Below are 22613 nucleotides of genomic sequence, written 5' to 3'. Positions count from 1 at the left end.
AAACGGAATATGCAAACCAGTTCCCAGTTATTAAGGCCACAACAACGGAATGCAAACGGAAAAGTAACCCGCCCTGAAAAAAATCTTTGGTTTCTGGTTAGAGATAATTTTTGTGATGTTGATAACACACCGAAAATAACATCGGCCTTGAAAACTAATACGAAACTTCATCTTGATTCAGGTTTGCGTATGGACTATGGATTATCTAATCTGTAAAGGATGGATACGAATGAGTGGATAAATATCCTGATAATCTACATGTTCAGTGGGATGATGAACACATAGATAAATAGGGATGTATATAAATTTAGATTTATCCGGCTTACCTCTAAGGTCACAAGATTAAAATATATTATCAAATCATAATAATCCCAAGCATGATAACCTGCAGCAGTTGCAACAAACTGCAAGAAAACACAGGAAGTATTTTGGAAGACAAGATCATGCATTTCTCGGAACTGTCTCCAACCTCCCAGCCTTGTAAACACGTATCGGTTGTCTGTCTACATACTTTTGAGTTTAAATACAACTTAATTTAATAAAAAAAATTAATTAAAAATGCATATAAAGTCGTTCAGAAGTGCTAAGAAGAAGTTGAATTGTTTTTAAAGAATTTAATTTGACCCATAGAGACATACGTTTTGGAACGTGAAAATAACTGGCAGCGGGGGAATCACCTTGATTTTTTTTTTGTTTGCAGCAAAGTGTCAATTTGAAATGTTCTAGTGGTTCAAATAACAGAGATTATGTAACGTACGTGGCATGTCTCGTATTATTATTTTGAAAACAATAACTTTCAATTAAGAGGAAAGCAAGAACTGGCACCTTCCCTGTCGCCTGGCGGAGGGCGTAGAATCTAGCCAATAGGAGAGCTAGATGGGTGGATGCGAGTCCCTCGACCAATAGGAAAGCAGTAGCCATGATGTCATCCAACAATGACGTCACTTTCAGTTGAGGAGAGAACAGTGATGTTGGTGGAAGTGTTGGATTCGTAAAGGCTAAAAACTCTGCCAAGAAACGCCCTCAGAAAGGATTTCAAAATAGTAACATCGACGCACACTCAAGGTAACGACCCCAGCTGAGATAATGGATGCTTAAAAACGCCGCAAGTCGAGAAATTAGCCCGTTAGAAGTAAAGTTTTGTTGGTGGCTTCCGACCCACACGTGTGAAGGCGGCAAATATCGGTACTTTTTTGTTTTCACTTCTGCCATTCTTCGATACGGTGAATGAATCCGAGTTAGCTGACATTCCTGTGATTAATACTCTCATTCAAAGTTGTGGATCATGATTTTAATCCCTTCAGCATAAACATACTATTTGTTACTACGAGAAGGGAAGTGGTAGGCCTACAATGCAGCCTACAGGTGATGGAATTTGAAATCACAGGCGGTCACGGGATTCCAAATTTCTCAAAAATGCCAATAGATTTAACCATCAGATGTAGAGGGATTGACTGGGGACAGAATCGTTAATCTGGTAATGAAGATATTTTGATTATGATTGCCACTCTTATTACCTCCTAATTGACCCTAATTATGTACCAGGTGATTACGTTGTAGTAGAATTTCTTCAAAACCAAAGGATGAATTACAAGTAAGGAACTATTCGATGGAGTGTTATGCGCTATTATTTGGCCTACATTTTTTTCCAATTTTTTTTAACATTGACACTGACAAATGGTTGGGAATTAAAAGGTCACAAATGGGAACACCCCTTCCCCTCCCCCCTCCCCTCTCCCCCCCACCTGCCACCATACCTAGCCTAACATAATTTAAAGCTAGTGAAATATAACCAAACTTCATATCACCTATCCTTAGACAGCAAGAGCTTTTGTCAAGTGTATGTAATTTACATTTTAATTGTAATTTGGTTAAATGACATATTCAACCTATTCATTGTCAGATGCCTTTTTGCAAATCTGTATGTATATTGAAAGGTTGCCAAAAAGATTTGACTTGTAACATAATTACTTATCTTAGTAACATCTACTTCATTAAACAGTTGTCTTGAATATGAATGTATGAATAAATAGATTAAATTATACCACTATCTACATAATTGGAAGGTAACATCATCAGATAGTAGAAAGGATGTCAGGAGTGACTCGGTAAATAGCCGCAGGAAGGCATGGAAAACTTCACAAGCCAGTTAGGGCAAATTAGACCTTCTCAGCCTACTTAAGGATTTATTATCGAATAAGGAACAATCCCATGCTCTATCTTGCTTGAGTATATATGGCAGAGGTTTGTTGGTATTTGTCAGTTTGCGACAAATGACAGTTGCTTGATGTAGACCTGTTCTCGACAATTACCCTTTGATATTTGGAGATTTTCCTATGGGGAAAATGTTAATGGGTAATTGTAGGTACCCTTTTTTTCATAGGAATATTTAATTGTAACAAAGTCCACCTCGGCCGATACTTGGTGGTAATACTGTATGCTAAAGTTTTGCTGTTATCTGTATAGCTTTTCAAATATTTTAAATCCTCTGGTTGTGTTAGATGGTAATGGTAAGAGCTTCATATGTTAATAACTGTACTTATTCATTCAGCAATCAGTAATTGGATTAAATGTACGCATTATAATTACATCAAGTGTCACCAGTGTTGATGGGCACATGCACTATCCGCTGTTTTTTCCCTTTGATAATATTGTTTATAAATAATAGGCTTCATAAGCCCTTTGTCACCAAGGAGTCAATTGCTAGGCTTAATAATTGACAATGCTACAAAGCACTTCAGGAGCCATGTTTATTTAAACAAAAATAAGAAAACAGAATGGCAGTAGATAGTAATGTATACATTTACATGTGATATCAAGGAGTTATGTATATGACATAATTGAAATTATAACAAACTGTTGTAATACTTCTGAGTATAGAAACAATTTTTGGCTGCACAGACATGATTTAAATTATTATGATTTCTCCAACTTGACTGATTGTTGTTTGTAAAATGAGTGACAGTTTTAGTGTGGGTAATTATTTTTGTTTCATCAAACAGTATCTCTGGTAGTTATTCTTTTTGAACCCTGGCAACGACCAGCAAACTTCCACTACATATGTTTTAGCAAGATAGAAGACCGTCTAATTCTTTATTTGACAATAAAATGTCGGGGAAGGATGTATGTTTATCTTACCAAAGTAAACTTACAAAAGGCTGGTTTGCTTTTGCAAAAGGGTCAATGGGCACATTTTTATCCTTTATTTCACCAGATCTTAATATAAAGCAGTGTATTATTTCCGTACCTTATAGGAGACATTATTCTAGATTTTGATTTTATGTTATACTACCGTATTACAGGTAATTTAGAAGAAATCCTGAATATTACATAATTGAGATGTAGATTTCACTTGTCGATATGTATAGGATTTTGAAACTTTTGTTGTTGTCCTGTGTAGACTTTTATGTATTTACATGAATATCATTTTTTGGTGTATTTAGTTTCAGATGTGTATTATGAATTGAGCTATAGATTAAATATTAAATTAAGTGTGATACATTTCTACAAAGACATAATTGATAACATGAAAGTTGTTTGTTGGCAACTGACTTTCGTGTTAGTGGTTGAGATCTTTGCATGTCACATCATATTTTCTGAATCAAGCATATTTTTCTGGATCAGTTTACAAATTGATGTTTGACTGAAAAGCTACCAAGCAGTTTGTTTATTCATGTATTTATTTATCAGTTACCTTTTCTTTTAGATATAACCATCATTTGGAAAGGAAGCATTCATTTTTGTGATTTCTTAATCATATGCACTGGTAATATTTTTCATCCGTTGCTATACATTACCTTCGATGACATCAGTGCTTTATGACTAGCTAAGCCTTAAAGTGTTGGAATCAGAACATGACTGGCTTACTTAACACAATAACTTCTACAGTCCAGTAGGTAATTTTGTGATTTGCCCGAGATTCCAAACATCTATGTATACTCACTTTATATTTGTACATAAAGAATTCCCAGATAATCAAAGTATTAGGGCCTAAAATTTTCCCAAATATAATGTTAATGGAGCATATGGCATCATTAGACAATGGGAATATAAGCATGCACCATTATCCTTTAGCCCAGTGATGCCAAAATAGCAAAATAAATATCTTATCACTGTTTTCTTGTTTATGATTAGTCCATATACATAGATAGTTCGATAAGAGCTTCATGGCCAAGGAATCAATAAGTAGGCGTCCTCATCTCACCTGTTTACCATTTTCTTCACTTTTGAAAATATGCTTTGTGATTGCAACATTTACAAGAATTGTATGTTGGTTATGTTCATTTTTTCTTTGGTGTAAATGTAGTATTAAAGGTAGCAAACTTGATAAGGATATGAAATTGAAGCAAATGTTTTACTGTCACAATATACTGAAATATATTAATAGATAAATGATGAATAAAAATGAAAGATCACTTAGGCATGTAAAGTCAGCATAAAATTATAGAAGAGGTGGTTTTGTCCAGTTAATTTATGTGACTGGAAATTTGAGAAACGGTTCTATGCATAGTTCATAACAGTAAATAGTGATATAAAAGTTAGCCGGAAGAGGCAGTTTAGTGACAGTCCCAATTTGCACAAACAATTAAATGACAACAACAGTTTTTAATTTTAAAAAATATATTTGTCCAAATGGGCATTTGATATTAACAATGTAAATCCTAAGCAAAGTTATTTGTAAATTTTTTTTTTTTTTTATTCTCTCACACTTTTTCAATGGTGTTATGCCTGTTTTTAGCAGTTACATAATGACAAAGCATGTCAAATAAAGCAGTTAAATGGCAACCTGGTGAATAAGTTGACAGCAGCTTCTGGTTGAATCTAAACTTCAATTGCAACATCAAGCACAGTAGTCTAGTGATATTCTGAGTTCTCAAGACAATAAACCCTTTAGTTTAGACTCTGGTGACAACATATGCCAAAGTTGGCTATATGATAAGCCATTGATAACAAATTTGAAAGCCTTTTGATGTAAAAGATTGCAAGTTGTCTTTTCAAAGATAAATTGTGTATTCCCTTGATAACACAAACTCTAAAAGAAATGATAACAAGTCTGGAAATATGTACTGAGACATTTTGATTATTTAAGTATCCTTGATACGTGAGGGTTTAAGACGTCTTTTTCAGGTGACTCTTTCTGAATTAGAGGGAATTAAATTTATTGTCAAATGATCAGTGAAATAAATAGTGTTACTAATAACATGTTGACAGTGCTTGGTATGCTGACATAACATCTTAGCATGGAATATGAATGGAAGTAATAAGAATTGCAATCTTTTGCAAGACTTTGTAGCTGTGAATGTAATGATGTGTTTATTATGTATGTGAGATCTTTAGCAATTCATTTAGTGAGTTGGATATTCCCACATTCTCACAAAAAAAAAAAAAAAAAAAAAAAAAAAAAAAAAAAATAAAAAAATAAAACATTAAAAAGTAAAAAAGAAAAAAAATCATCATAGTTGAGAGCATCAGCAAGGTACCTTCAATATTCCATCAGTTCATTGCTTGCACGAGTGAAATGTGTGGCGGGGCAGCACCGGACGCAAGAATGGGCAGCGTGGGCTGACGTGGAAGGGTTGCGAGGGAGGAAAGGGACGCCTTGCAGCTGACAGCCATGAGAATGCAAGGGGGGAGGGGTAGGAGGAGGGGTGGGTGGGAAGTCAAGGAGTCGAAGTGCAGGGTCATTGCATGCATTTACTGAAGTCGGTAGAAGGGGAATCCGCGTGTAAATGCCGAAGGAGAGGCGTTATATCTGTGTAAAATAAAACACTGCGAATACTTAGGCTGTTTTATGAGTATTTGTTTAAAAAATTTCGTGGTCTTTACGGTTTTGAAAGTGCCACGGGGCGGACCGTACTCCCCCGGACAGCCGAGTGGACTCGCCCGAGATGCAGAATTGCACCACGTAAGGACACCGCTGTAGTCTAGCTGTAGTTCGTGTGGTATTTTAACTTTTTCCATTCCTTTAAATATCCACCTGCAGAGGTTAATTACTCTCAAGAATGTGGAAATTTGTAATGATTTATTCCGAAACGTGGAAGTTCGACGAGACTGAGTGGGAGAAAGCGGTCTATTGAAATGAGAATGGCAGCGATCTGAGAGTGGGCGAAGATGGTGTATGGTGTCTGGGATGTGGTGTCCTGTGGTGTTGGGTCCTCCTCGCCGGCCGCTGGGTTGGCTCAGGCATGCAACGCCAGCCAGATCGATCTTGCCTCGCACTACGATAACAGTGGGAAGATCAAACTGCCGTGCGTATAGTGTTGATGTGGTTTGTTGGTGTTCTTTTTTGCGTGTGTGAGAGAGAGTGCGCGAAATGTGTAGGGTTTTGAGGTTTTGGGTTTTCGTGTCGTGTAGCACAGTGCGGGTTTTGGAAAGTGGCGCGTTGCATTTTGAATTATAATTGTTGCACTGCCTCGCGCTTGGGTGGGAGGCGGAGTTGCCAAGTTGCGAATACTCCTGAGAAAAAAAAAAAGTACATCCAGCGTCTGGGTCAGCTATTGTCGTGGTGGTAATTATATACAAAGGAAATAAAAAAAAACGTATCTGTTGTTGTTTATCATTGACGCTTTTGGGATCATGTAAAAATAATAATTCTCCCCCCCCACCGCTTTACGCTTCTTCCTCGCCTCCCTCTCCCCCTTCCCCTCCCCCTCTCCACCTTCCCCTCCACCTCCCCCTCCACCTCCACCTCCCCCTCCACCTCCACCTCCACCTCCACCTCCACCTCCACCTCCACCTCTTCCCCGCGTAGCAAATAAAGAATTGTGTTTGCGGGTAACAAGGTGCACTGAATGGGCGGCGGCGGTCCCCCAGCTGAGGAGGCCTGGCGTGGCGCGGGCGTGAGAGATGATGATCCTCCTGGTTTTCTGCGAGGATTTGCATTATCCTCGTCCATTTTTTTGACTTCAGGTTGGTGTTGCGAGTGTTGCCAGATTAGCGTCCGACCTTGCCCTCTTGTCCCCCGTGTCGGTTCACCTCCCGTTTATCGGCGTTCTGTCGCCTATTTATACTTCGTATCGTGTGGCGGGAGGAATTTGACGGCCGGATGTGTTTGTCAGAAGAAAAGAAAGAGAAATCGGGTTCGCTGTTCGTAAAGCTGTCTGTTTATCCTTTGATTTTATAAAGGGGGGGGGGAGGAGTGGGCACTGGAGATGTATCGTGGGGTATTAAATTTGCGCTTGTTGAGTGGGTAGGGGTGGGGGGGGGAGAGGGGGATGCAAGAAGGAAAGGAAAAGGGAAAGATAGATGTTGAAGGAAGAATGGGGGGGGGGGGGAGATCATGTGATATGCAGGCGTTTGATATAGAAGGTGGAGTTGATGGGAGTGCAGGCGGAGGGAGTGTGTTGCCGTGCGTATGGTTGGAGGGGGAGGGGGGGGGGTGCGGGAGCTGGGAAGGGGTTTAAAAGAAAGAGTTTAAGGAAGAAGGGAATAAGGAAGGAAAAAGAAAAAGAGGGATGTGAGAGGGTGGAAAAGGGAGGGAGGGAGGAAGGGAGGGAGGGAGGTTTGAGATTAAGGTAGGGGAAGTGTTGGAGGAGGCGGCGGAGGGGAGGAGTCAGCCTTCCCTCAACAATGCTGAATGGGCACAACTACCTCCCCCCCCTCCCCCTCCCCCTTCCCCTTCCCTCTGCCCTACCTCAACCCTACCGAAGAAGCAATGAGTCACGAACCCGCGTGTTGTAATGGACGAAGCCCCGTCAGTGTAGCTACGAATCGGGCTGCGAAACCTTTCAGTATATCAGTGTCTTCTCTCCTATTTTTTATTGCTTTTAAAATCGCTGTCGTCTGGCGGCCCCGAGCTGGTGCCATGCCCCCGCCACCGCCGCTCCCGCCGCCGCCACCGCCACCGCCGCTCCCGCCACCGCCACCGCCACCTCCACCGCCGGCCCGTGTTAGTAACATCGTGGCGTCATGCCTTCAAAGCGGGGACTTCGGTCTTGCCAGGACCACATGCTGAGGCGCGGGTGACCCTCCCCGTTGGAAATGTCAACAGACGGACGTGAGCGCCGGCGGGTCGGCTGCTTGGGTGAGGGGGTGGGGGTGGGGGGTGTTTGGTGGGGGGTGGGGGATTTGTTTTATATTTTGAAGTTTGTTGTGGGGGATTTTTTTTTTTTGAGGGGGGGGGGTCGAGGTGGGTGCGTCTCTTGTCTTTCTTTACTCCTCCTCTCCATGCTCTTCTTCTTTTTCTCTTCCTCTTTCTCATTTTCCTCTTCTTCCTCTTCCCTCCTCCTCCTTCCTTTTTTTCTTCTTTTCTTCCTCCTCCATCTTCCTCCTCCTCCTCCATCTTCCTCATCATCATCCCTCTCCTCTTTTTCTTACTTCTCCTCCCTCCTTCCCTCCTTCCCTCCCTCCCTCCCTCCTTCCCTCCCTCCTCCTCCCTCCCTCCCTCCCTCCCTCCCTCCCTCCCTCCCTCCTTCCCTCCCTCCTTCCCTCCCTCTCTCCCTTCCTCCTCCCTCCCCTCCACCCCAATATCCTCCTCAAGAACCCACACGGGCAGAGCAGAGACGAAGTAAACAAGCGCCGTGATGGCACAGCCCCTTCCCTTGGCACCGCAGAAGAGTGCCACCCGGAAGGGCACCGCCGCCAGGAGACTCTCCGCGGCAGGGAGCGTCTTGGGCGAGCCGCGAGGTCGACCTTCACTGCCCGGAGGCTTGGGTGGCGTGATGGGGGGAGGGGGGGGAAGGGAGCGAGGGTGAGTCATCGGCGTATGCGTATGGGGTGGGGGTTGGGTGGGAAGGGGAAGGGGGAAGGGGGAAGGGGGGTAGGGAGCGTGTTTGCGTGCGTGTGTGTTTGGGCTGCCTTGGATGTTAACGCGCTGTTAATACAATCTCGTTTTTTTTGTTGTTGGTTTCTTAATGTTCACAAGATGGCATAAACTTGTTTGTCTTTCGGCCTGTTAGAATTGTGCGAGATCCAATTACTATTCATATATAGATATATATATATATATATAGATAGATAGATAGATAGATAGATAGATAGATAGATAGATAGATAGATCTACCCTGAAATAAATGTTTACCTGTCTATTTTATGAAAATAAACATTTGTGTATCTCTACCCGGTAGGTATGCCTACTCAGACTGATAGATATGCATTTATTCGTGTGTATACGCATGTCCAGATCATGAATATTCATTCGGTCGTCAACCAGCCGGCCGCTTGTCTCCACTTTCGGAACGACAAAAAAAGAAACAAAAAAAAACACAAGAACCAGAAGACGATAACGAAATCATCCTTGCGTAAGGAAATCCATGTTAAAGGTGACCATTGTTGAGGGGCTGATAAGAGAGATATCACGAGAGAGGGAGGGAAGGGAAGGGGAGGGAGGGAGAGAGAGGGAGGAAGAGGAAGAGGGAAGGGGAGGGGGGGAGGGAGGGAGAGAGGAAGAGGGAAGGGGAGGGAGGGAGGGAGGAAGAGAGGAAGAGGGAAGGGAAGGGAGGGAGAGAGGAAGAGGGAAGGGGAGGGAGGGAGGGAGAGAGGAAGAGGGAAGGGGAGGGAGGGAGGGAGGGAGAGAGGAAGAGGGAAGGGGAGTGAGAGGGAGAGGGAGAGAGAGAGGAAGGGGGGAGTGAGAGTGAGAGGGCAAGAGAGAGGAAGAGGGAAGGAGCAGAAGTGAGAGTGAGAGGGCAAGAGAGATGAAGAGGGAAGGAGAGGGAGAGAGCGAGGAAGGGGGAGAGTGAGAGTGAGAGTGCAAGAGAGAGGAAGAGGGAAGGAGAGGGAGGGAGAGAGCGAGCGAGCCCGACGACCGAGCCCAAGGAAACCCGTGAGCTCTTATCATTTATCGCAGGTCGTATCGGTAAAATATATTTTTATTCGTCTCATTACTTCTGTCGGCATCTAGGTACTGTCGGTATAGCAAGTTGGGGGTATGGGGGAGGGGGAGGGAGGGTGCGGGTAAGGGGTTAAGACGGGGTTCATGATTTTCTTATTATTTCTTTATTATTAACTTTGTTTTTTATTGTTGTGGTTAGTATTGTTTTATTATTATTATTATTATTATTATTATTATTATTATTATTATTATTATTATTATTTTACTTTTATTATTAATTGTTTTTATTTTGTTTAATGTTGCCAAGCCTATTGTCCGTTGCTATTTTCAGTAAGAAAAGGCCTTATGTACATCGTTTGTGTTAACCATACAGTGAAAGAGTATTTAAAAAAAATCTTTTTAGCTTTTTATATCCACATCACAACAAAAGACAACGACAGTGTAAAAAAAAAGTCAGGTACGTGTTAACAAAGTGGTCAGATGAGCAATGGAATCCAAATGAGCAATTTAACCGTCACCCGTCATCCATCCTATCCATCCTATCCAGTCAACCGTAACTATAACCGGATATAACTGGTTATAGTTATGGTTATACCCCCCCCCCCCACCTCTCCTCCTCCACTCTAAGCCTGAAATCGGTGGGCGCGTGTTTTTTTTTTTTTTCGTGTCTGGTACATGTTTCTGATCGGTATTTGAACCGTTTGGTTTATTGTTTTGATTGAAGGTGTGGGTATATATTGGTTGGAATGAGAGAAAGGCTGTAGGATTGCTGTAGAGGAATGTGTTGGGGTGGTTGCAGTGGTGATGGTGGTAGTAGTAGTAATAGTAGTAGTAGAAGTAGTAGTAATAGTAATACTAATAGTAGTTATAGTAGTCATAGTAGTAAGTAGTATTGGTGGCGAATATGGTTGATGTTGATGTAGGGTGGACATCAGTCACTAAATGTGGAGTAATGATGATGTAACTGCCTAGAATAGTAACAAGTATATCAAGCCAGCGATTGTAGAATGCATTCGGGTGGCACGAGCCCGGCCGAGCGTGCCACGTGTAACACGTTAGAACACGTCACCTTCTAACGAGCGTCACTATTACGCCCGGATTCTCCCCTCCCCCCCACCCCCCTCCCCTCCCCATCGTGGGCGGCGCGGGCGTGGGATCGGACGCAGGACGCCCGGGGGGAGGGGGGGGGAGAGCGTGCACGAGGTGAGAGCGACCTTGGCCATGATTTCCCGAGGAGGAGGACGTCTGCCTCTCCGCGCCTGACTCACGGCCGGCGGTGCGTGCATGACGCTGTGGCTGCGCATCCCCCTCTTTGTTTGGGTTTTTTTGCGGGATGGAGAGCAGGCGGCGGGGATTTTTTTTGTTGTTGTTGTTGTCTTCGATTTTTTTTTGTAGTCTTATTATGTCTTGGATTCTGTTTGTCGTTGTTTAAGATCTTCGTTTTTAGTTTATTTTGGATGAAAGGGAAAGTTTGCGTGTAATGTATCTGTGAAGTAATGTTTTGTATTCTTTTATTTGCATAATAGTATGTGCATTTTATTATCGGTGAAGGCTAGTTAGTGTAAAAGTATATCGCTAAACGTTGGAGTATGTCAACAACAATTATCGGAGTACAAGTCAGAAAACGGATCGAGAGGAAGCGAGAAGCGAAACAATAAAGATCAAATTCAATCAGAGGAGGTAACGAAATTGGGCGGGGGAAGTGAGGGAAAGAGGAGAGGAAGGACGTGGGTGTGAGGGCAAGATCTCGCGGGCTAAGGGGGGGGGGGGAGTGAGGAGAGGGCAAGCGACAGGGGTAAGGGTAAGAAGAAGGAGGAGGAGGAGGAGGGAGGGAGGGAGGGAGGGGTCTCGGGCACGCGGGAGGCGAGTGAGGCGAGCGAGGCCTCGGCTCACGCGAGAGACTCAGTTGTGTCCCAGACGTGGTAGTGGCGAGGAGTGGCTTCGGACGCGTCCCCCGGCTCCCTATGGAAGTGTGTTTGTGCCGTGAGAGACTTGGACGAAGAGCAGCAGCGCCGTGAACGATGAGCTATTACCAGCAAGTACGTCGGTGGTTGGTGTTTGCGATGGATACTTTCGTTCAGTAATTTGCGTTTGAGGAGGTGAAGTCGTCAGAAGAACGTTTGCGGGTGATATCTGTCCCTCTCTCTCTCTCCCCCGCCATGTCGTCCACCCATCGGCTAGCGGTATATTTGCAAGCAGGATCTCGAGTGATTCTGATTGTCGTTTTCCCCGTTTCTCTCCTGTGGAAGTTTTGTGAAAATTTGATAAACGTTTACGCCTTTTTTGTTTGCAATAACAGGTGCCCGGTTTGTTGTTGTTGATAGGACCAGTCAAGGCCTTTTCCTAAAGACGTGTGTGTTATTGTGGCGTTGAGGTTTTCATGCCAATACGTTTCGTTGGAAGAAATAAACCTTTGTTATAAAAGGGTTGTCTTTGGTGACTCGTAATGTCATGTTAAGAAGGAACGTTGGAGTATTAGTGGAAAGTGTTTGGAAATCACTTGTGACGGTGTTGTCACATTCTGCAAATCGTTTCGGTGGAGTTCCATGTTTAGATTGTCCGTTTTTTTTTGTAGGTTTTATGAAAACGCGTTCGTGGATTGTTTAGAAAATATTTAAGTAATAGTATAGCATCTGCAGTGGGAGATTCTAAACTGCATTTACACTGGCTGCATAACCCACGTTGCAGAATTAACTGTAAATTTATGTAGGTGAGCTATCAATTATTGCCGCACTATCAGAGAGAATAAATGTTATTCCGTGTAGAGTGTTTATAGTAACGCATCTTTGTGTTATATATATATATATATATATATATATATATATATATATATATATATATATATATATATATATATATATATACTCAGGAAATCGGGTTTATAAACGTCAGTGCTGTCTGAACACGTGTCTCACGGATATCCGGCGTTTTTAAAATTAATATTTTTATGCGCCTTTTCCCTGTTTACGCATTAAAACGTCTCGTGGCCGTAGTTAATCTTACGTGAATGACTGGAAGCGAGAAGGCGGCGGCGGCGTCACCTGATGATGCTCGTCGAGAGTGCTTGTAAAAGGCGTAAAAAAAAAGTGTGTGTGTGGAGAGCTTGCGGTCGTCCTGGACAAGTGTGAGGTGCCGCTTTGAACCCCAGCGGCGGCGGCGGCATTTCCTCCGCTGCCACCTGGATCGGCGGGTAGGCCTATGCGAGGTCAGTTTTCCAGGACACGTTTTGCTTCGCTCGGGAACCGCTGTTATATTTGGCTTTTTTTTTTTATAGGATTTTATGGTAGGTTTGTCGTGGTGTTATATGGCGTTTTTCTCCCACCTTGGCTTATCATCGGTAATAAAATGTATCCGGAGATAAGTACATAGCTATGCACTGTTGTCTGGTTAAAAGTACGTGGAGGGGACATGTTCCTGTATCGCGCCCGCGTTATCGAAATAGATAAAAGGGGCGATAAAGATCTACGCTCGGAAGCAGCCCCCGAGTCCCACACACACTCGTACGAGCCGAGGAGATCGGGGTTAGCACCTACGCGGGATTCTGCATTGTTTACCGTATCTCGTGACCTGAGGGTGTTGGGGTCCTGGGGGAGGGGGAGGGGGAAGGTAGGAGGAGGGTAAGGAGGGGTTGGGATAGGGGGAGGAGGGGGGTGATGGCTGACAATGAGTCATCGGCGGCGCCCCCCTTGACCCTAGCACCTGACCACCCGGCCTTAGCAACGCGTGGGTTTAGTCTGCGGGATTAGCACCTCGCCTTTGGTACTTGACCTCCGTGCGTGTGTTGTTCCACCCCCCCGTTTTAGTTCTTTTGATTTTGTTGTACTAATAGCTTTGGTTATTTGGATGTCAGGCGCGGGTGTGTGTGTGTGTCCTGTATTTGTGCATAGATGCGTGCGTTTGTTTTTGTTTTGTTTTGTTTGTTTTTTGAGTATCTGAACACGTAAATATAAACATACCGAGGGGTAAGCAGAATATAATTTTAAAATCGCACAAGTCTGTTCCTGAAAACGATAGGAAATGCCCCTCCTTTGTGGCGAGAGGGCATGGTGTTCTCTCCATTACTATCGCGTTGTGTTGACCACCGGATATTAGGCCTCATTTTAGGCCTCTCTAGGACTGGGCTTGTGTTTGGAAGTGACCGCCGACGAGCAGACTTGTTTATTATGCAACTGGTTATGTACTTCCACGAAATCCACTTTTTTTTGTTATTGTGTCTGTTGTGCGTCGCCTTGTTTGGTTTGTTTCCAGCTGGTGACAATATTGGTGCTAATATTAGTATGTAAAAATATTCTTGTGTATTTATAGATCACAGGAGAAGCAAACAATACACACACGCACACGCACACGCACACGCACGCACGCACGCACGCACGCACACACGCACACACACACACACACAGATATATCTATCTATCTATCTATATATATATGTATATATGTATATATATATGTATATATATATATTTATATATATTTGGGTTCTATTATATTATATATTATACTATATTATATGTTATATTTTATATATGTTAATCTGTTTTTTACGCTTATATATGTGTATATGTATGTATATACATCTATGTATGTACATGTATGTATATATATATATGTATATATGTATGTATGTGTATATGTATGTATATATATACGTATGTGTATATATATAATGTGTTTATACGCTTACATATATGTATATGCATCTATGTACATATATGTATGTATATACGTATATATGTGTCTATGTATGTATTTATATACCTATGTATATATATATATATATATATATATATATATATATATATATATATATATATGTACGTATATGTGTATGTGTATATATATGCATATGTATGTATATGTATATTTATATATATATACATATATATGTGTATGTGTATATATGTATATGGTGCATATTATGGTACAGTCATACAGACATTTCATTACATGCGCATACTTTAATTTGTTCATGTTTGTGTGTGAGCTTCCTCCTCACTTGCTGCGTGTAAAGAAACGGAACTAAACGGTTTTGTGTAACAGGGCGGGATGCAGCGGTCGGACTCCGAGCTGCTGTTCGGCGAGGACGAGTATCACCTGCTCAGGGATGACTCTCTCCTGCAACGCATCGGCTCCACCAACTTCCACACCCTGTTGGAGACCTCAGACATTGTCACCGTGCCCGAGCTGAAAGATGAGGACGAACAGCATCAGCAGCAACATCAAAATCAGCGGCAACAGCAACCTCAGCAGCAGCAGCAGCCAGTCGCGCAACAAGTGGCTTACCCAATCCAGAATATTGATAACCAGGTAAATAAAAAAAGAGTATTTAGGGGTCCCTGGTAGAACTGTTAATTGCAATATGCTGAGGCGATATATAGGCGTACGCTTATTAATTGATTTTGACGTTGAACAGCTGATCCTGGCGAATCCCCACATCCACGGAGATATCTTTCAAACTGTTCAAGTTCAGCAGCACACTTCACAGCAACAGCAGCTGCCACAGCTCCAGCCAGGACAGCAAATCCCGTGGGATTCTCTCCAGACTCTTGATACAGAAAATGTGGAGGTGGTATGTATAGTCGCCGCTCTTTTTCTCTCTTTTGCTCGCAGACGGAAATTCTCATTCACATTTCCACTCACTCACCTACTCATACTCAGACTCGCACTCAGTCACACTCATTCATATTCACTCACCCACCTAGACTCACTCACCCACCTAGGCTCACTCAAACCCCACTCATAAGTCACACTCACTCTTTCACTCCTTATTATCTCACTCACCCAAACTCAACTCAACTCAAACTCTTAGTCTCACTAACTCACTCACTCGCAGGGTTTTACTCTTTATCTGCATTTATGATAAGCTCTGCCAAAGAAAAGTCTAGTTTGCATTATCATGGAATATTCGGGACGGCAACGAACAATGACGTCATAGGCTTATGATGTCACAAGCAAATCATGACGTCACCGAGGAGTTGGTCTGGTGATTCCACACCTCGGCAGTGTTTGGCACGACGGGTACAGAGTCGCATATTTATTTTTATAGAATTTAATAATTGGAGGCGATTTCTTTTAATTGAGACCTATTTGGGGATTTAGGACATTGTGTTGAAGTTATTTGAAAGGAAATTCGTCTTTTGTTTTCATTTTGATAAATCGATATGCAATTAAGCGGACGGAGAGCACGAGCTTGCTCAAACTTGTAGAGCTGGGCGGAGGTGCGGATGTACGATAACCTTACAATTTTCGCCGATATTTTTGGCTCGTCTGCGCCCTTTCTTGGTAGTTTTCATCCTGTAATTAGATCCTGGGCGATGTCCTTCGACGTTCGGCAATCGCAAAGGATTACCGGAGTGACCCAGAAGTCCGAAAAGGAGGAGAGGACCCAAAATGCGGGGGAGGAGGGGGGTGAGATGGGGTAGGTGAGGGAGTGGGGGGGCTCACGCAGAGGGCAACTCCGTCGTGTCGTTACCTTCCTTCGGCACAGTGAACGACCACACTACCTTTTCGGTGGTCGTACAGTTCCCCGAAGTCGTGTTTTTAGTCTTAGGTCTTTCCTCGTGACGAATCTCGTGTCGTCGCCTCCGAAGCCAAGATGATCATCGTCGATAGGGTGAGTTAGCCAAGTCCCTGACGGCGATTTGTTTCCCTGGTCCAGATTTATTCGTCTTTGGGAATCTGGTGAACAGTTGTTAACGTCTAATTGTCTTTCTAAGGTCGTTAGTGCTTACGTGAAGCAGGTGGTTGGGTCATTTTGAGAGCTGATCCCCGGCGGACGCGAAATATGGTCTTTTTTAAATTTATTTTCGGATGTTTCGCTGGTGTTTCGCGATTCTCTGAGATCGCAAGACGGTTATGTTTTCGATCTTTCTTTCTTGGACTTGTAACCTCTTGAATTTGTAAAGTTCACGAAGAAGAGGTTTTGGTTGTAACCGTCGCGTATGGTGCTTTACGCAGGTCATTGCATTGTATTGTCGTTAGTAATAGTCTTTTGTGATTGTATGATATTGTTTAAAATGTGATAAAGGTAACGGTTCTTTTACACTCTTTGTCACTCTTTGTATTTTCGCGTTAAAGACGGTGCAAGGTTACGGGAGCGATAAGACGGCCGTATTATTTTGCCGCGAAAATATCGGCGTTTCTTTTTGAACGTCAAATACCTCTGAATTTGCCTTTAAGAGAAGGAAAAAATATTGTTTAAAAATGGGGGTTGAAAGTGTGCCCCTCGCTCCCTCTTCCACCCGCCCGCCCCTCTCCATGGGCCCCGTGGACAAAATGGTGGAGCGTCTTTGTAGCTCTTTGCTCCAGGACTCGTCTTCGTCGGGTTCTTGGTTCTCGGTCGCAGTTTTACTTTTTGGAGGATTTCTATGGCGTTCGGTCCCTCTCAATCTTCTCTCCTCTCGTTTCTCGCTATCTCTTCCTTACCTCTTCTTGTCCTCTCTTTTCTCTCTTCCTCTTTGTCTCTCATTACTTCCCCTCTGCTTTCCTGTTCCTTTCCTCCTATCCTGCTCTTCCCACCCTTCCCTTTCCTTTTTTTCTTTTCTCTGCTTCTCTCATGTGTACGCTGTTTAGAATGTTGCCCTTAACAACCCTAAGTATAAATCAAGTTTGTATTATTGTTTTGACAATGTATGTGGTACTAATTATATTTCCAGAAACTGTATGATTTCTGCAATATGGATACCATTAATTTAAGGCAAGAAATTTTTAAATCCTCTCATAGAAAGTTGGAATAGGTAACTAATAGATTTTAATGTGGTTTTATACCAAAAGGTATTTTGGTAATATATGTGACAGACTAGGGAGAAACAATCATATAATAACCCTACATAGAGGCTAGTTATATACTGTATTTGTGTGCCCATAGCCTCATAATTTGAATATCCTTTGTTTACTGAGTCACCACGGTCTGCATGTCCTCTGTTTAGAATTTCCTTCCAGGTACATGCCAATTTGTTTACCAGTTCTTATTCTTTACAATTCTCATTTCTGTTTATATATCATATTTTTTCTCTTATTTCTTGTTCAAACAGAGTCAGAGACTCTTAATTGTTATGATTATCATCACCTTGCAGTATGATAAGTGTTAATTAATTTTTTTCTCAACAGTTGCCAAGCAGCAATGTGTCAGTCGGTGGTGTATCAGCCGCCATTGCCTTGATTGAAGGCTCTACCACTTCCTGCCTGGCTGACTCTACTCTGGCACATTCAGTGCCATCACTCCAGCCATGGGCAGGTCGTCACAAATTCGGCATCTCCCTCCCAACTGGCAACAAAGATCGCAACAAGGTGTGCTGTGTTCAGAATTATCTTTTGTGGGGCCTTTATGAATGGTGCTTGTTCTTATTATTATCACTATGTAAGTGTAGTTCATTCCTGTGTATGGTACTGTCTGAACCTGTGCTTTATTATTTTTTTTAAGGAACTTTCTGAGAATAAGGACAGTTTATGGACTAAGAATTAATTCTTTGGTTTTTATGCATAGGAATTTGTATATTTATAGTATGCATATTTTTATTATGCAATATTACATGGTATTAATTAATATGAGACTGCCAATCCAAACTGAAACTAACATGCTTTTGTTCTGCAGTGGTGCTACAGTCAGGATCTAGGCAAACTCTACCTCTGCCCAAATGTTGCCGTACCAGTGAATGTAACATTGGATGACTGGGTGAATGCTAACATCACCATGACCCCAGTGTTCAAGCAAAGCTGCCACCGCACAGAACCAGTGAACAGGTGCTACAACTGCAAGAGTATTCAAAGTAAGTGTATAGATGTCCTTTTTAACACTTTCCTTTCTTTTTTTCCATTTATCTGTTGGTATTACCAGGGCAAGTTGTAAAGGCATTGAAAATATTTCAGGTGTTTGCAAATGACTATATCATGATTTCATGTCTTTTTAATTTTAGATCGAAATAGAAAGGAATAATTTAAGATATATTAAGTAATTTTATTCTTTTCCCTCCCCCCTAGACTGTGATCCAAATTTGGCTGAGCATTTAGTGCAGGTCGAGGGTGAGGGCTGTGAATACAGCTTCATCAACGACAGATACATGGTCACCGTGCCCCTCCGCCCCCCACCCCCTGGGGAGGTCTCCTCAACGCTCCTGATCAAGATTATGTGTCTGACTTCATGCGTTGGAGGCCCCAACAGACGTCCCTTCTGTATTGTTCTTACTCTTAGAAACTCGTGAGTATTGAGTTCTGTGTTATTAGATTGTGAAGATTATGATGTTTCATCTTCTAATAAATTACCAATTATTGATGGCCTAATTTTAAATATGTTCTCTGAGTTTTTTGTGGTGTGAAATATACAGTGGTTGAAATGGTTGTAATAGCTATAATTTTGCTCAATTCAGATCTTATAATAATGGAGTGGCTTGGGATACCTCGTGCTATAATGGATGACAAGCAACACCAGAAGGTTAAAGAAATTGAGAACATCTGGTATTTTAACATCCTCTCTTTACATTTCATTCCCTTTCATACTGTATTTATTTTTTATTATTAGGAAAGAAATATATTTTCTCTGAATCGGATGTAACCTTGATGTCACTTCAATATGAAGCAGATGGAGAAGGGATTTTCTTTTCTGCTCTTTTTTGCTGTAATTTCTTAAAAAAAAAAGATGGTTTGGTTTGAATTCTGAATGTTCTTCCACAGTGTTACTGGTGAAGAGATTGGTAGGCAGATCCTGGACATTAAGTGCTGCAAGTGCCCATCTCGTGATCTGACTAATGATGAGAAAAGCAGGACTCCCACAGCCCCTGCTGCACCATCAGCTGAAGAAGAAAAACGTACAAAGGTATTGCTGCATTTCATGTTACTTTTTAATGATTACTGTGTGTCATATTTCATCTGAAATACATTATACATGTATGAAAACTGTGTATGTATATGAAGTATTTTATATGATGCATGCTCACCTGAATATAGTATTAATGAATGTAAAAATGTATTCTGCAATCCCTAGGTACGAAAGTTGGCAACAGAAATTGCCGTTGGCCAGAAGCGCAAGAGACCAAAGATCAAACTAGAACCAGGAACAGATTCTCGAATGGTCAACATTGCTGTAAGTAAATTATATTTAACATTAGTTTGACCATAAATGAAAATTATGAAATGGTAAGAATTTTAGTCGATTAATAATGCAGACATAGGCTCTTCTCCCCCATTCTTCATCCCCTTTTTTGCCTTTGTACATGAACTTACACTGACTTTGGGCTTACAGGTCCCAATAGAGTATGAAGCTGAGGTGAAGTCTTACATCAACAAGCTCATAGCCGCTGATTTAATCAAGAAGTGGCAGCCTGACGCGCTCATGTATCCTGAAGAGGAGAGTAACTAAGGTAAACTAGATGTTGCTTACCTTAGGGCTGTCATGGTATCTGACATGGACGTGATGTGTCCATCGTCACTGCTATCAACTCCATTTCAGTTCACTCTAAAATACTAAAATCGAATTTTATTTTTGGAATCCAGATCAAATGTTCAATATTATACTTAAATACATTGATTTACATGCCATTTAGGAGTTAATATGATCAGGGGTTAATCTATTTTCTTGGCATTCTTTTGATTTTATTTTTTATAAATTTTAATTGTTAAATATATGTCCATTATAAATTTTATTTATTTATTTGCAACCTACCTTTCATGCTGAGTCGAACTTTAACTCATCTGTTTTTTCTTTTGTCTTTCAGGTACAATTGATATTTCCTTTATTGATATTTTATCTATATGTAACTGGAACCTGTCAACACGGTGATCTGCGAGGAAGAATTGTGCACTAAAATAAATTTGCAATTGCTACTGGATGGAATTTTATATTAAGAATTTCACAATTGTTATTCTAGAAGTGTTGATAAGGTTTTACATATTGCATTTCTTGAAAGAGCTGTTTTTCTGTTAGGTAATAATCTTTTATATTTAAGTTTTTAAATACCAGTGTTTATGACAGAAAGATTAGTTTAGGTAAGCATATTTCATTTTAAGCCATTGCCTATAACTTGTACTCAAGGGTATTTGTGTTTACTTGAAAAAGAGAATGTCACTGTATCATTTTTGAGATTTTTTTCACAAAACATTCCGGTTTATTTGAAAATTGTGATTAAAAACACATAGTATGTAAGTGCATGTAAAAGTGATGTTGAGTGTAATTCCAAAGCAAATATGTTGATTGGTGTTTTTGTATCTGAATGTTGCTGTTGTCTCATGTAAAAATGAAACTTTGCTTTGGAATACAGTGATTGTTTTATATTAGTCAAATAGAACATTTACTTCATTTGATTAGGTCAGAGAAGATATTATATAAAGTAGTTAGGTAGGTAGGTACCAGCAAATACATAATATGTTTTGACTGTCAATTCTTTATTCTTTGCTATGATCAGTGTATGTATATTATTTTGAATAAAGGTTGACAATATTTTCTTTATGTACAGATTTCCTTATATCTAGTCAGGTACGCATTCAATGTTTTTGGATCAGACATTTAGTTTTGAATACAGTGGTGTTTTACAAAGGAATACAAAGGGATGGGGTGTCAAGTTTACAATTCTTTTAAATATCTTATTATTTTTTTATTTAGTAATTAAAGAGTATTAATACAAAGGTATTATTAAAATCTAACTAATCAACACTACTGATGGTAGTGTTATTTTGATTTTTAAAACTTACTACGATTACTTATTTATTTTGTAACAAGATTAGTTATGAGAACACAGGTATAATTAAAATCTAATACACTTCTGCTGTTCCTTACATATAAAAAAGCCCCCCCCCCCAAAAAAAAAAAAAAAAAAAAAAAAGTTTAAATGTTTAAAACCACCCAAAATTTTCTCTCAATCCATGCCTTTCACTAATTTGTGTATGGCCAAAACTTCTCTCTTACTTGTCAAGACCAATGTAAAAGTGTAAGAGTACATGTGACACAGAATAAGTTTATCAAGAGGTACACTGCAGTAGTGTAAATATAAAATAAAGGTCATAAGTTAGCTTACAAAGATTTTATGTAAAAAATAATATAAGGAGTATGTTTATAAATAAGTACTTTACAATCTTTACAAGTCTACAAAATAATTTAATATAATTACATATTTTAAAGCCATATGCTCTAACGATATGCATCAATGTGACAATTAAGAGTAAATAAAGTGCAGTGTGATAATTTCAGAGCTGTTAGTACAGAGGAGTGTGACAATACATACACTTTTATTGTAACATTTACACTTGGGATATATCCCCCCAATCCCATGCCCATTGAAGACTGGGACCCAGTGCTGGGGATCACACCTGCCATGGGCCTCAGTCCTTGACTTGACTATTTTGTTTTACAGTTTTTCCCCTTGTTTCTTTCTATCTCTTCTCCAACCCCTTTCCTCTATCCACTTCCTAAGGTGTGAGAGCCATGTTGAAATGATGAAAGGCTGACTTTGTGCCAGTCGAGAACAGCCTGGGGGAGCCATGTGCATGGTATTCCCCTGTTTAGTTGTCTACCCATTAGCCCTAAAGGGGAGCCTGAGAGGTGGACAATTTTTCTCCATAACATATCCTAGACTTACCATGGCCAGTAATGAAGACTTTATACCATTAATAGTGGCAGTAAGGCTTGCCCCTTTATCAAAAAGCCCCACTGATTTCAATTCTCCTAGGTTCCTGACCCCAGATGCCTAGTATGACATCAGTCCAGTCCATATCATTCATCCAGATCAATTCTCAATCTTCAGGAAACGTTACTCCTCTCCCAACATCCTCAACTTCATCTCCTCCACCCCACAACTTTCTTCATCAACCACCCCAACCTCCCTCATTACTACTATGTAACCTTATTGTCCACCTC

At 41.1% G+C, this 22613-nt stretch overlaps 1 protein-coding gene across 3 annotated transcripts; it reads left to right on the top strand.

Moving 5' to 3' along the window:
- Nucleotides 1-926: 926 nt before the first annotated feature.
- On the top strand, nt 927-21202 carry LOC113813834 (cellular tumor antigen p53). 3 transcript variants are annotated; one of them, XM_027365892.2, is made up of 10 exons: nt 927-1065; nt 14810-15076; nt 15183-15338; nt 17879-18058; nt 18363-18537; nt 18749-18965; nt 19439-19580; nt 19749-19847; nt 20007-20124; nt 20479-21202. In XM_027365892.2, exons 2-9 carry the CDS (start codon nt 14816-14818, stop codon nt 20121-20123), a joined length of 1347 nt encoding a protein of 448 aa, XP_027221693.2. In that variant the 5' UTR covers nt 927-1065; nt 14810-14815; the 3' UTR covers nt 20124; nt 20479-21202. The 3 variants fall into 3 exon arrangements, with proteins under 3 accessions (XP_027221693.2, XP_069995108.1, XP_027221692.2); XM_070139007.1 differs by lacking the exon at nt 927-1065 and adding an exon at nt 6204-6248; XM_027365891.2 differs by lacking the exon at nt 927-1065 and adding an exon at nt 11653-11808.
- Nucleotides 21203-22613: the final 1411 nt, after the last annotated feature.

This window comes from Penaeus vannamei, chromosome 25, assembly GCF_042767895.1.
Source record: "Penaeus vannamei isolate JL-2024 chromosome 25, ASM4276789v1, whole genome shotgun sequence".
NCBI classification, from domain to species: Eukaryota; Metazoa; Arthropoda; class Malacostraca; order Decapoda; family Penaeidae; genus Penaeus; species Penaeus vannamei.
Note: the sequence above shows the minus strand (reverse complement) of the source record. Positions and strands in the feature narration are given on the sequence as shown.